General features: G+C 32.8%; 1 protein-coding gene across 2 annotated transcripts; it reads left to right on the forward strand.

Moving 5' to 3' along the window:
• The first annotated feature begins 149 nt into the window (after nt 1–149).
• Nucleotides 150–13,746, forward strand: LOC117114779 (vesicle transport protein SFT2B-like). 2 transcript variants are annotated; one of them, XM_033258476.1, is made up of 6 exons: nt 150–338; nt 3,021–3,107; nt 5,956–6,044; nt 9,734–9,851; nt 12,608–12,666; nt 13,133–13,746. In XM_033258476.1, the coding sequence occupies exons 1-6, from the start codon at nt 273–275 to the stop codon at nt 13,200–13,202; spliced, it is 489 nt and encodes a 162-aa protein (XP_033114367.1). In that variant the 5' UTR covers nt 150–272; the 3' UTR covers nt 13,203–13,746. The 2 variants fall into 2 exon arrangements, with proteins under 2 accessions (XP_033114367.1, XP_033114368.1); XM_033258477.1 differs by lacking the exon at nt 5,956–6,044 and adding an exon at nt 7,986–8,062.
• The last annotated feature ends 850 nt before the right edge of the window (nt 13,747–14,596 follow it).

The following is a 14,596-nucleotide window of genomic DNA, read 5'->3' on the forward strand; positions in this document are numbered from 1 at the left end:
CCACTTAGAAATAAAATTACTAATTTAAAACGGAATAATTGATATTACGCGATTTTTAATAAGTACTAAACGCTACTATAACGCAATAAACTTACTGCTCAGAGAAATTCATCGGTTTGCGCCCTCAACTCGAAAGACAGATGGGCGGAGAGGAGAGAATCATGTACAGTAGTATACTCAGTAAACACATCATCATCATAAAAAAAAGAGATAGATAGGCCTAGTTGTTTTAGTGTAAGTTCTGGAAAAAGTAAGTGTTTTTATTTTCAGTTATGGACAAACTGAAAAGGGTTTTAAGAGGGGAGGAAGAAGACGACGAACAGGATATTATCACAAAGGTTTGTGCCGTTTTTTTTTATGCAATTTGTATTATTTAATTACGTTTGAATAAAGAAAGTCCTAGGCTAAGCTAGGCCTGACCTGATTCAATTGAGATAGGGCCTTAGTTAGGCCTATCTATATACCATCCAAAGGCGCTCGCTAGGCTAGCATAGCCCTCTAACTGGAGGAACTAGTCTAGGCCTAGGTCCTATGAGGAAGTGGCCTAGCCTAGCCCATTAGTTAAACTACCTACTACTACTAATATTGTATTCCGTCTCACTGGATGGATTGGTGGAAACCACCGACCGTGTAGGTAGGCCTAGGCCTACCTGGGCATCAGACAATATATTAAAGCCCCATTCCTGGCAAAATTTCAGTTTTTAAGAAAAATCTAATTTTTGTATAATGTTATAAAGATTTATAAATATAATACGGAATTGCTAGTTTAACTGAATTTAGACATTCCTAAGAATGATTTTTCCATGATTTATAATAATTGGAGTAATGCAAATGCATATTTTCTAAAAAAAGTCAGTTTTTAGTGAAATTTTGCCGGGAATGGGGCTTTAGTAAAGCCCCATTTCCGGCAAAATTTCACTAAAAAAAGATTTTATTTTCTAGAAAAAATCCATAAGTATTACTCTAATTATTATAAACCATGAAAAAATATTGGCATAAATTTTAGTTGTACGCAAAAGGATAAAAAAAAAAAAAGAAAAGAAAAAAAGAGACTATTTCTCATAGATAGGAGATTACTATTTTCTCGGCAACTTCTTCATTGCTAGGCAAATTCAAAAGTTGTAGATCGCATCCGCTGGATGTTGTCACTTTTGTGTAAAGTATAGGTAAACCCATTCTGAAACAAGCCATCAGGCTTAAAAAGGGTCGTCCTCTGCTTTCTATGTTTAATTTCTGTAAATGTGATGTGTGTTTAATGATATGTTTTTATCCTGTTATATATTTTTTTTTTCTATCTTTTTTAAAAATTCCTTTGTAAATTTACTTCATGGAAAGCAATAAATATTAATAAATAAAGTGCGCTCTCTCTCTCTCTAATGAGATTATTTTTTGTACTTCGCATCTCACACACTGTGGACGATCGAGAATGCCTGAGATATGTTTATTGAATTGTCAAAATGTCGGTCAGAATATTTTCTTTAACAAATTTGAAATAATTCCAATGAAATATTATATTTCACAAGTGTCAAACTAGCAATTGAAAATATCATGTCGGCCGTTTTTATGTCTGATAACAGAACCTAAATCAGGGTAAGGCTAGGCCTAGCCTAGCATTGTTGGATAGGCTTATGTTTCTGGCGCCTACTATATCTCTTTGCAGACCTATCGCAAATCAAACATAAAAAATTTATCCATGAAAAAAATACTATTGCGAACATCGTACTACTGTACGTTTATATTTGGCAAATAAACTCTTAGATACATAAACTAACTTCAGATGGTAACAAGTTGAAAATTATTAATCACAATTCTCTGAAAAAAAGCGATCTAACTATTTATACTATAATTTGTAGAAGCTGAAGATATTGAAATATGGCGGCTGATCCCGGAAGAATTTTAAAATGGTACAACTTTTTATTATTTTAAAAATTAAAAATTTCCAAAAACAGAATATATTGTCAAGTACCAACAGAGGGACTGGGATTTATTCGAGCGTTCAGTATAAATGTAAATGTACAGTAAGCTTTGCGCAAAAATTTGGCCTAGAAATCCATCTGCATATTTTAAAAAATAAGGGCCGATTTCTGGGTGGTTAGGCTTTTTTTTTACCTACAGTAGCTCCCATGGGAAGAAAAGCCATGCTTACAGAATCCTGTGGGCCTGTGTATAAATTTTTAAGAGAATCATGCGCTTTCAATATTGGAGGGGAATTTATTAAAATTTTAAGACTATACAGGAAGTAGACACCAGTTGCAAATTGCTAGAGTGAAATATAAGTTTTGCTTTGTTGTTGTAATCACTTTGCTTTCTTTTTCTTTGCTAGAGAGGTGGTTATATTACTATCAATTTCCATTGAAACAATTGTTTTTTTTTTTGTTTTTTTTTTAATCCTGACCTGGGGTCCCATGATGGATCATAGATATTTTAAGTACTTTTTTATATATAACTTGAACAGTATTACTTTTTAATAAATTATCTAAAGCTATGCCAGTGGATAAAAAATAGGTGCTCGAATAGGAACAAGGTGCTAAAATAGTATCAAGCATACAGTAGCTCTCTAGTGAAATGTTTCTTTATTCAGTTGTATGAAAAAAAAGTATGCAGAGGAGGATTTATACCTGTAACCTCCCGCTATAAAAGTGAGAGTTTCATACCAAACCACGGAGAACTATAGGGTATATGCACTGAGCTAACCCACATGCCAACTATTTTGTACTGTATTTATACAGTAGAAGCTTATGGCGCATTTAAGATCAGTGTTTATTACAATTTATTAGAGTTTTAAAATGGTACAGGCGTATGGTTTTGCCTTTAAGTTGTAAACCACAGTATTAATTTCTTGTGAAACATTAGGGCAGATTGGCATGTACACTCGATTAAGAGTCGCAATGTTTATTATAGAAATCTAATAACATGTGGTGTTTAGAGCAGAGTTAATTCAAGATAGATGCTATTATTAATAACTGTCAAAATGTATTTTTATTCAAACTATTTTTTAACTATTTTTCTATTTACTGTAGGTATATGATGGATCTACTCTAAGCTGGTCAACACGGTTAAAGGGGTTCATAGCCTGCTTTGTGATTGGTTGCACACTGTCTATTTTGGTAAGGTAGTACTGTACAGTATATAAAGTGTCCAATCAAAGAGAAGGATACACATACATATAATTTATATCTTAATTTTTAGTTTAATTATGCATATTTTTTGTGTCAACACTGATATGTGAGATGGAATGATATGGCGTCAACGACTTTCGCCCAGCATAGGACAGACAATAGCTAAAATGATGATATATTCAATTTACGCTCCGTGTATAAGGTGACCCCTCCTCCCCCTCCGAGTTTCAGAGATTTTTGGGCTATTGTTGTATGTTGGGCGTACCCTCACCCCCATCTCGCGCCCTTATTTCATTGTCAGAATTTTTTGCTACTTTTTATGGTCTTTATGGCTAAAAACGGAGCCAAGTGTAGGGTTAATTATCCAAATAATACCATTTCATGAACTTTTAAAAGTTCATCAAAATCTTAACTCCCTCCATTAAAGTCCTTTCAGTAGTAAGTTTGTGTGTTGCTGTCAATCCGCACATACAAATTTGTATTTGTTGCCCAAATAAGATGACCCCCTATTTTTCGATCTTAATTTGTACATGAGAATATACATGTACAGTATAGTGGAAAATAATAGCCAGAAGTATTTGACGTACAGATTGATACCCCAATGGTAGTCAAAGCAAGTTTCACGGTTTCTGGAAGTGACACAGACAGATTCGTATTCTAACTAGTAGTATCTAACTTTTAATTTGATAAAATACAGTTATATTATTATGATTATTATTAATTATTATAATATATAAACTTAATTTTAGGTTAATTCATATTTTTATAATTAATATTGTTTTTGTTGTTGTTATCATTACTGTCATCATCATCATTATTTATCACTACAGTATTCTTAAGTTTCTCATGATTAGCTTAATATTATTATTATTATTATTATTATTATATTATTATTATTATTATTATAGGAGTTTTTCCATACCTGACATGTTATTGTACCGAATACTATTATTTTCATTAATTATTATTATTATTATTATTATTATTATTATTATTATTATTATTATTATTATTATATAATATTATTGTCAATGATAAATAGTATGAATTATACAGTTAAACTTGCCTAAGTCGACTTTGTCTAACTCGAATAATTTCCAAGTCAAACTTATTTTACATGCCAAATTGTTGTTTTCAATTAATTAACAATCTGTAAGTCAAATTTTATCTAAATTGAACAATTCTTCAACGGCATTTTGGATTTGACTTGGGAAAGTTCAACTGTAATATTAATTATTTAGGTCATATGATATGTACAGTATAATATGCTAAAGTACTACATGTAAGTAGTAACCACGAGTATCTGTCACATGATGTAGCTTTGATGCTGGTACTGGTAGATATTGTTGTCCTCATCAAATTTCAATAGGAAAAAAAGATTTCAAATGTGTTTTCAAACCTAAATGCCTAATTGGTATTTTAAGTTAAATGCTCAGATCTGGGGCGGATGCAGGAGGGTGCAGACAATGTGATTGCACCCCACTGAATTGTATTAAGCAAAATAGTTGTTGTATTGTATTGTTGATATGTATAGTACCAGTATTAGATTTTTAAGGTCCATATTCTCAAAATGTCTGAACTTCAACCCCAACCATGATGGGACTGAGGTGGTGCGGAATCTCACGCACCCCCTACTGCCCAATCCTGCTTCCGCCCCAGCAGATAGTATTAATTTTGTTTAATATATTTTTAAATTCTGATGGGATTTTTATAGTTTTGTTCTCCCTTGTCTTGACATCCTTACAAAATATATACAATATTATTTTATATTTATATTATTATATTTTATTATTTTTAAACAAAAGTATTTGATGAATATTAAATAAAGTCCTCTCACTGTTGGTTTCACATTATTTTAACCATCAGCGTCATTTACTGTATGCAACATAATTATGGAAATTGAAAATATCCATCAGTAGGCCTATAATTTATGTTTTTTTATGTAACTGTATTTAAAATTTAAAATATGAATTGATCAGATGCAGGCAATTGAAATTTTAGTGATCAGTTATGAATACAGAACATGTCCACTGTAGAGTTCTCCGATTTGCTTATTATCAAGATGCTTTTTTGATCATTAATTTTCCATATCATTGCTACCATGGCTACCATTAATATCTCATTTTATGGCCTCATTGTTGCCTGTATTGCAGTACATCACATTCACGGTTCTTTGTAGAACCTCGTTCAGAAACTAAACCTTTTTAAGTAGGAATGCCTATTCCTCTTTAAGAGGGATATATAAAGACGCTATCATCAGTGTGTTAGGCCATGTATAATTGATTGCATTTTTCATGTCCCTGCACATATAAAATTTTTCAGGCTCATGAAAAATTTTAAAATTGCTACTTAACAAAAAAAACATAATTTTTCCATGGAAAATAATAATTATTATGATCTGAAAGATTGTTGTCAAAGCCTAAAGATAAAGAGGAGGAAACAAAAATGCTAAAATACATTACGAAGATTCACTTTATTTCTTTTATAAAAAATTTTTTTTTATTATTTACCAGGACCTGCTTACTACTGTAGGGTAGTAAATAGTAAATACCCTCCCCAAAAATGCTTTCAAATTTGAAACTAACAATTTAGTTTTTTGTGGGAAATCATCATGCTTTTCATTTTATAATTTGCTGTAAAGCGCATAGAGGCACTGTGCCATGAAATGTAAATTATTATTATTATTATTATTATTATTATTATTATTATTATTATTATTATTATTATTATTGTTATTATTATTGTTATAATATGACATCACAATCAAAATCACTCAGTGTTTCTTCATGTTTTCTTTTGTTTTCATTATCATTTTACTCTTCATTCATCATCGTAGTCAACCGTCATGTTAGTTCTGCCCTCATCCAGTTCACTTCGGTTGTTTGCAATGTTCTACACACTCGGTAATTTGGCAGCCTTTGGCAGGTAAGTCTATTGCATTTTAAACAGCCAGCTAATTTAGATCACTGAGTGTAATGAGGATACTTTTTTTTCGCTATGCCTGCATTTGTTGTTTGTGTGTTCCCATCTACATGTTGAGTGTCACATGCTAACATTAACAATTATTGTACTTTTTTTCTTGTTATTCCTATATGATCTCTGATCAGTTATTATACTAAAAATAGAAACCTAGTACTATGTTGCTTCATTTAATATAAAACATACTCCAAATAGATTGATTCAATATTTTGACCTGTTCAGTGTTATAGATCATCATAAGGATGAGGATAAAAAGTGAAGTATTTAATCACAATGGCAAGTTCCACTAGCAGTGGACAGCATGATAAAAAATTTACCATTATGAGGACCTCTTTGAGTTAGCTTACCTGTATCAAAATGTTGAATACTGTATGCATGTTCAGTAGTGTTAAGACAAATATTTGTTGCTATTCCTGTTTCTGTTCTTTGAACAATCTTTGCAGTTATAATCAGTAGGCTAATACTAAAAATAAAATTAACTTTTAATAAGTATTGTTGCTCCATTATTGTTATTATTTAATTTTTAGACTTATGATTTATTTAGGTATAAAAACACTTAGAAAACGGTACAAGACAGCAAACAATCTAAGTTTACAACATCATTGCATTATTAAAATATATGCCTGTAAAATAAAAAAATAATTTAAAAATAGATTACAAATGAACAAAGGAAAGTCCATATTTCACAAATATCATCAGGCCTAAGTGTTACCTTCGTGAGATTAGCAGCTTAAACCAACTGAGGATTAGTGGACTTTCTGTAGTGGTCTGTCTTTCCAACCTGATCCCCTTCTCATATTTGTACGAGTATGGATATGAATGTTGGAATTGGGTAACATATTTCTGTGTCGCTCAGAATTCAAGAGTTTTTTACCAAAAAAGATTAGCAGGTCTGCATTTAATAGTACATTTATTATTATTTTTATTGTTATATTTTTTAGCAGTGGCTATTGTTACACCAGTCATAAACCTATCCATCAACAGTAACATCCAATTATAATTAGGAATTGGTTCACTGTATATATTATTGTTATTACCATCATCGGAGAGCAGCTTAGCTCAGACGGCTAATCTGGTAGTAGCCACTGTGTGTGCGCTGAACCGTGGAGATCTCTAGGTCCCCAGTTCAATTCCCACCGCTGCCTCTCCTTGTGTTTCAACTGGAGGGCAGAAATACAAGTTATAATAGCGCACATTGTGCACGTTAAAGAATGCAGTACACTCTTTGGAAAAGAGTAGGGCATTGTCTCCCGGTGTACTGCCCAGTCACCACCAGAAGGACCCCAATGGAAATAAGTCTTCTTCTAGACTTGTCGGCTGTCGTAGTTGTTTACACCGAATAAATCCAATCCAATCCAATCATTAGTTAATATCATCATATCATGGCGGCAAATGCTGAGATAAAATTATTTTTATTTCTCAAATTTAAAATTTATTCATTAACACTTCATATTAACATACATTTAAACCTCATACATATTTTTTTACTTTTCGGGGAAAAAAAATAAAGAGAAAAAAAAAAAAAAATTGAAAAAGATATGCCTACTTTGTGGGGGGTTTGGTTCTGAAACATAATGCAAAATTATTTTTCTTACATTATGAATACTTTATAACATTTGTTGCTTTTTATTGTACCTCTATGAGGATATATTTGAGTCGGGTTGGTTGGTTGCTTGCTTGAAACGTTGAACAAATGAGTGAGTGAATGAATGAAAGAATCAAGTATTTGCTACTCTATCTTCTGTGGAATTAACTGTATCTGCCTAATTGTTTGGTAGCATGTCAAAATATAAATTTACTGTGTACTTGATGTTTTGTCTACTGCTTTTGTTGTTTATATCTTGCATGTTATTAACCTAGTGCACTCTTTTCAACTTTCTTGCACAGGGGGTCTGTTTTATTTTGCTCAGTCTTGCTCTGTTCGCTGTTTTTTATACAATTGGTAACATAATGTCAGTTGCAAGGTACACTACTATATACTAACTTGGAGTAATGTTTTGCCCTACCCTAATGTCTCATCATGTTGAATATTAAAACATTTGCAAGTGATTCGGGTGGGAATCAAACCCATGACCTCCAGTTAATTAGCCTGGTGTCATAACAACTAGACCACAAAGCTTGCGCCTAATGCTTAGTGTTGAATTTGATCCCCATAGCAAAGCAAAGTATTTTGAAAGGTAATTAATATTTAGTATGATAATACGTCAAGGAGGGCAAAACATCACTCCATTTTTCTGATGCAAGCACATAAAAAATATATATTATTAACTTGCCTTCCATTGCATTTTTAACCGTGATTTTGTATGTTTCTGTCATTTCTTATATTAAATTTAGTATTAATGTGAAATAAAAATATGCACAATGCTTAAATTGTAACATTGTAATGTACATTATTTGAAATTAAATTAATGATTTAAAAATGATAAAATAGTGAAAGATTATTTAATATTATATTTATAATTATGGGGAAGTATTTGGTGCAGTAAGGCTTAGCAGAGGTGGCGCTAGCAGGGGGCATCCTTCCCCCAATCGGACAGGCCTGAACCCCTGTCTTCCGATGCATGGCTAGATCGTCGGATCAAAAATAAGAAAAATAATAATTTGCCTATCCAAATAACGTTATTTTGAATGCCAATCCCTAATATTGTGCTCTAGAAGCACACACTAAGCCATAAGAACTCCCTGTGAACGCTACAAGGGAGTTTTTATTAAGAGCCGTCGACCGAGTCTTTGTTGGCCTCTTGGCTCGGACCCCTCCGTTGGACATGTCAGACCCCTTGTCGGCATATTTCAAGCGCCACTGCAAGGCTTACAGTAGCACCTAAATTACTGATCAAGGGGGTCGAGTCAGAGGCTAGTTGCTTGTTTGTTCTTGGAAAAGGCACTATTCATGTTTTCACCCAGGAATTTAAATGGATAAATGTAAATGATTATCGTTGTTGAAATCAACAAGAAAATTTGGGTTTAATAGGCCCCTGGGGATCCACACCGGCTGCAGTGAAGTGCTTTATCTGACCAGTATACTGAGAAAATGCACTCTGTTGAATAGTTTACTGAGTTTATACTGAACACATGTGCTATTATGCAAACCCAATCAACAGCTTACCTCCTAATTAGGACGAGGTACTGTAATTTGAGCAAAGTGTCTTATCCAAGGATGCAAGTAATGGCAGCATTGGCAGTTTTCAAACCAGTGTCGTACCTAGGGGAGGGGGGTCCCCTAAAAAAAACTTGTGGGGGCCCCACCCAGTCAGTCATCCCCCATTGAAAATCTTCAAAGCCAAGAAATCACACTCAAGTAGATAAAAATCTCGAGTTGGCTAGCATCCCTCACTTAATCATCAATCCCTTATTTCACATTTGCCGCATTCTTCCGCCCTCCTCCCCTTTCCCCCCCCCCCCGATCCCTTTTTGTACGTTAGTGGAATAATACCAAAGTCCCTATTGGCTAAAGCCCGATTTCTCTCTGCTATGCTAACTTGCCAGTACACTGTAGTATTATGCAGCATTATGGAATATTCAGGAAGCTGAGTTTCATGTGTTTTTTTAATAAGTTATTATTATTATTATAAATAATGTTTGATAAAATTTTTATGTATTTTGTGAATAATTCTACTGTCACTTTGAATGCGTAGTACTTTCTTCTTGATGGGGCCAGTTCGTCAGCTGAAAAATATGTTCAAACCAACAAGGCTTGTGGCAACGATCCTTGTGTTTCTTCTTCTTGGTCTCACCTTGTGTGCAGCATTATGGGTAAGTACCATAATACAACCAAAGCTTATCTGGTTGTTACCAGGAATGGATGTGTTATTATATCTGGGATGTTGTTACAGGTATTACAGTGGTCCACTACTGCTCCTAAGAAAAAAGTTATTAAAAATATGTAAAAATATATTATATATCTTGCATCTCAATATCGTAAAGTTCTTCATAAATTTCTATTTTTTAAAAGTCTGGTATGCAGTTATAGTTGTTCTGAGGACACTTTAGAAAATAGAAGCCGATCATGAGCCATTATTTCTAAAAATGTTATTTTCTTAAAAAAATAAATATTTTGAACGAAATAATGGCTTTTATTATTAGATGTTTTTTTTTCTATAGTGTCTGAATAACTTGATGCACCAGTCAGTCACCTTGTTTTTATACACATGTATTTTAATCAAACTGCTGGTTGTAGCGATAGTTAATATTAACTGTGCGTGTGCATTAGCTGTGCATGAGAAAGCTAGCATGTGCACATACACTCTTCCATACAGTGAATAATTTGGTTGTGGTGGGTGTAAATTGAGTTTATTATTAGGTAGAACCACTAATGTCTTGGTAGACATACGTTAAAGTGATAAAAATGTAATGTAAACAATCAGGTATTATTTCAACATTGCCTTCTATTTGCAGTTCTATAGTCAATCACCTTGTTATCTCGCATAATCAAAACCATACGCCTTTCTACGCGTGTTCATTAGCGCCGTAGAGCGAGATTTGTTAGGTTTATGGTTGTTAACACGTTGACTACCAGCAACGAGTATACTCGCTCACAAGGTGTTGCTTAGGGAGCCAGGGATGAGTATACTCATCAAAATTGGTGTAACATTCTAGCGTTTATAACTTCTTTGTTATACATTGTAGAACCATAGATTCAACGGCTAGTAGTTCGGTTAAGATACACCTGCACTATAACGTACAAATGACATGTGTGTTTGTTGTGTTATGTTGCCGGTAGTACACTCGAGTGTGCACAATTCGGGCGTCCTTTGAACATACCAACCCATGCAAAATTTCAGACGAGATAACTCGCACTTGGCAAAAAATTGTTATCACTGCCGTCGACGAGTTTACCCGCCCTCCTAATATTTTCCTGTCAATTTATTAGACACATCATTTTGATGATATACAGTATGACTAGATAAAATTTCAAAAAAGTATATTTGTACATGTAAACTTGTTTTGGCACACCGGAAGGAACGTTAAAAAACAGTCTGGCAGTCAACGTTTTAAGAGCTTGGACTAGCAACGAAATAATCATTGTGATGTAAAACAACAGCTTTGAGCTTTTTGCACACAAGCTGCAAAAATACCAGACACTAAATCAAATTAGTATCTGCTCGAGGACGGGATAATTATGTAGAAATGAAAATGAGGATGGCACGACTGACTTATATATAGTACAACTAAATGAATTGGAAATATAATTTCCTACAGTTACAGATTACGTTACCATAGAGATTTCACAATTGTTATTTTATCATTCTGTAATAATTGCCTTTCTCCTACGTGTCATCTTACAAGGAGGTTTAATTATAGCCAGGTAAGATACACACCTTACAATACAGTACTATATACAGAGTATAACAGCTGTCTCTTATACACATCTAGATGTGTATAAGAGACAGCCCTAATATTGTGCTCTAGAAGCACACACTAAGCCATAAGAACTCCCTGTGAACGCTACAAGGGAGTTTTTATTAAGAGCCGTCGACCGAGTCTTTCTACTATGTAAATCACTTATGGAGGTTAGATCACTTACACGATGGAAATGGATTGATAACATTAAAGCATTATTAGACAAATATGATCTAAATGATATATATAATATGGAACCACAAAATACTCAGTGTAGATAAAATCTTTTAGTAATATGATCTCATATTACAATAATAAAGAATGGTTTCAAAAAGCAACTAAAAAATCATCACTGAAGGATTACATTAAATTAAAAAATATACCAAATTTAGAATACTACCTTTTGGACAAATTCAATTTTAAAGGTACACATTTAAAGTTTAAAGCTAGAACTAATGTTCTAGATCTTGAAGGCAGAAAACGGGCATGGTCAGATATGTACTCAGGCCATTGTATTATTTGCAAAAAAAGAGAATTAGAAACGGTCGACCATTTTCTATTTGATTGTCTATCCTCTATTAGAAATGCATGTTTTGAACATTTGAAAACTGACTTGTGTAAAATTAATAGGTACTTTTGGGACATTTTCTTAGAAGGTTCATGTGAATTTAGGCACCACTTACTTTTAGATAATATTTTTGATGCATACCAGAATATTGAAATTTGTAACATATTTGATAACCATTGTAAAACATATTTATTAAAAGCAATGACTGAAAGAACTGAACTATTATGAAAAACAGAGTTCCTCTGTTATAAAAGAGAGAACCAATAAATCTTATCTTATCTTACCTAACAAGTGGATGTCACCCCATTTTTTACAGCAGGGGTCCCAAATCTCTCGAAAGTCGCGGTAGTCTCCTGGAAATCGGGACAGCCTTCCTTACTCCCGCAAGCAAGCAAGAATTTCCCGCCTAACAATAATTTAAAATTTTAACCACATTTTCCTTTTGGTGATTTTAAGGGAATTAAAATATAAGAATAATTAAAAATATTAAAACAAATTTTTTAATTTAATTTATTATTATTATTATTATTATTATTATTACTAAATCATTTTATTTTATAAAATATAAAATAAATGGAATGATGTGTTCTTATCTTTACAGTGGGAAAATGCTGCATTGGCAATCATTTTCTGTATTGGTCAATTTCTAGCCCTAACCTGGTAAGTATTTATTTGAATCCAGTGAACTTAAAAATAAATACGCAATTAGTGTACTTGTACTCTATACATTAGATGGGACTTGCATCTTATATTGAAGAATTGATTGCATGGTTTTGGGATAGTAAATTACAAGTGGGGGTCAAATGATGATATCATGATTTGACATATAGCATTCATTATATAAATGGTTATAGTATAATTAAGTATAAAGTTATAGGATTTGGTTTTAAATATTTTTAAACAAACATATAATTCCATTTCAATATTCTTTGCATAAACCTTTTATTGAGTAGAATAATTTTCAATATATGGATTTTCATAGTAAAATGTCTGTAATTTAGCAAAAAAACTGAAAGAGAATTATTTTAATTACGTGTTTGAGAATATCCCAGTATCAGCCGAGATATGTCTATAACTTTATCTTTAATTTTGATGGCACCCTTTAATCTCTTGCTTTTTCTTTTAGGTACTCACTGTCTTACATTCCATATGCACGAGATGCAGTAACCAAGTGCTTTACATCATGCCTAGCTTGAAGAGCAACCCATCACATACTTGTATATAACACGTCAGACAACTTAACTTATTTTAATCAGTTAAATTTGACTCTGTATATATTACGTATTCAGGTTGGAGAGATTTATTGAAAAATTATGATATAGTGCGCAAGTCTATTATACAGTATAGAGTAAAGACAAACATATATTTTAAAGAGAAGTTGCAAAAAATTGATTATGTCATCAACTGATTACTGCAATGCATGCTGGGCAGGGGTGGCACCAGCCGAGAGAGGGGCCCCAGGCCCTCTTCATTGGGGAGAAAAAATAAATGTATTTTCTACATATAAGTAGACTCTAAAATTGATTAATGAGCCTTTATTTTGATATTGAGCGCTGCCCAGCCACGCCCACTTTGGTGAGGGACATCAGACTCCCGTCGGGCTAATGCTGGGAGGAAAAAGCGGCCTAACAAGCTTGACTATAATTGCTTGTGTTTAATCCAAAAATGTGGGTGCCTCTGGATAGGTGGCTTTGGTTCCCTCTAGGCTGGGTTTTGGTTTGTTTCAAGGCTGGCAATCGAGTGGCAATGGAGTTGCATCTGGACTAGCTATGAGATTTCATCTGTCTTTGGCTATGGGGGTTTGCGTAATAGGCTTAATCTGTGGCTTAATGTATGCATTTCAGTTTGTGAAGAGCATTTCTTTTATAATCAGCTAATGGAATATTCAGAAAATGGTAGTTAATGAACACCATTGAATTTAATTGAAATGTTTTATGATAAACCAAATACTGTAGTGCCTTTGTTGTTGATATCAACAAATATAAATTGGTTTAAAAAGAGTATGTAGGAGAGCTTAAAAGTGAAGCTTATTTCTCTTGCTACATATAGTAAACAGCTGCATGTGTTAGTTCACTACTTCACATGGATTAGGAATATTTAAACATTTAGATGTCACGCTTATTTCAGGCATACTTAATGATTTGGTGCTCAGAATAGTTACAGAAGGTTACTTGTATTATACTCAATAAGTTTTTTTAGATTTTAAGTAGAGAAATGTCTCAAACAAATACATTTTTTTTAAAAATTTTATTAGATGTAATTTTTTTTTAGCCAAAATTGACATTGCCTTGATATTTTTGCAAGGTAATAGTTGAAACTGTAGAGCATTTATGTTATAAATATTACAGCTGTACTGAACACAATACAGTACATCAATGTTCCACCATAGAGCAAAGAATTTCCACAAAATGTGGTTGCTACCCGCCAGTGGTTTGCTAAAATAATTTGATAAAAAAATCAGCTAGCTTTTTCACTCTATTATTATCGGTATTTATATACATGAAAACACATGTTATTTTGTAATAATATTTAGTGTAATTGAACCGTATAATGCAAGACTATTAATAAATTAAAATTTAATTACATATTT

Source organism: Anneissia japonica, unplaced genomic scaffold (assembly GCF_011630105.1).
Source record: "Anneissia japonica isolate Jap-2015-1 unplaced genomic scaffold, ASM1163010v1 scaffold288140_len288450_cov173, whole genome shotgun sequence".
In the NCBI taxonomy this organism is placed as follows: Eukaryota; Metazoa; Echinodermata; class Crinoidea; order Comatulida; family Comatulidae; genus Anneissia; species Anneissia japonica.

Bases quoted from the DNA above. Each gene is read 5' to 3' on its own strand.
- LOC117114779 (XM_033258476.1), top strand. From the start codon at position 273: ATGGACAAACTGAAAAGGGTTTTAAGAGGGGAGGAAGAAGACGACGAA. The intron at 339-3,020 runs GTTTGTGCCGTT...TATTTACTGTAG, and splicing joins AACAGGATATTATCACAAAG to GTATATGATGGATCTACTCT. The intron at 12,667-13,132 runs GTAAGTATTTAT...TTTTTCTTTTAG, and splicing joins CAATTTCTAGCCCTAACCTG to GTACTCACTGTCTTACATTC.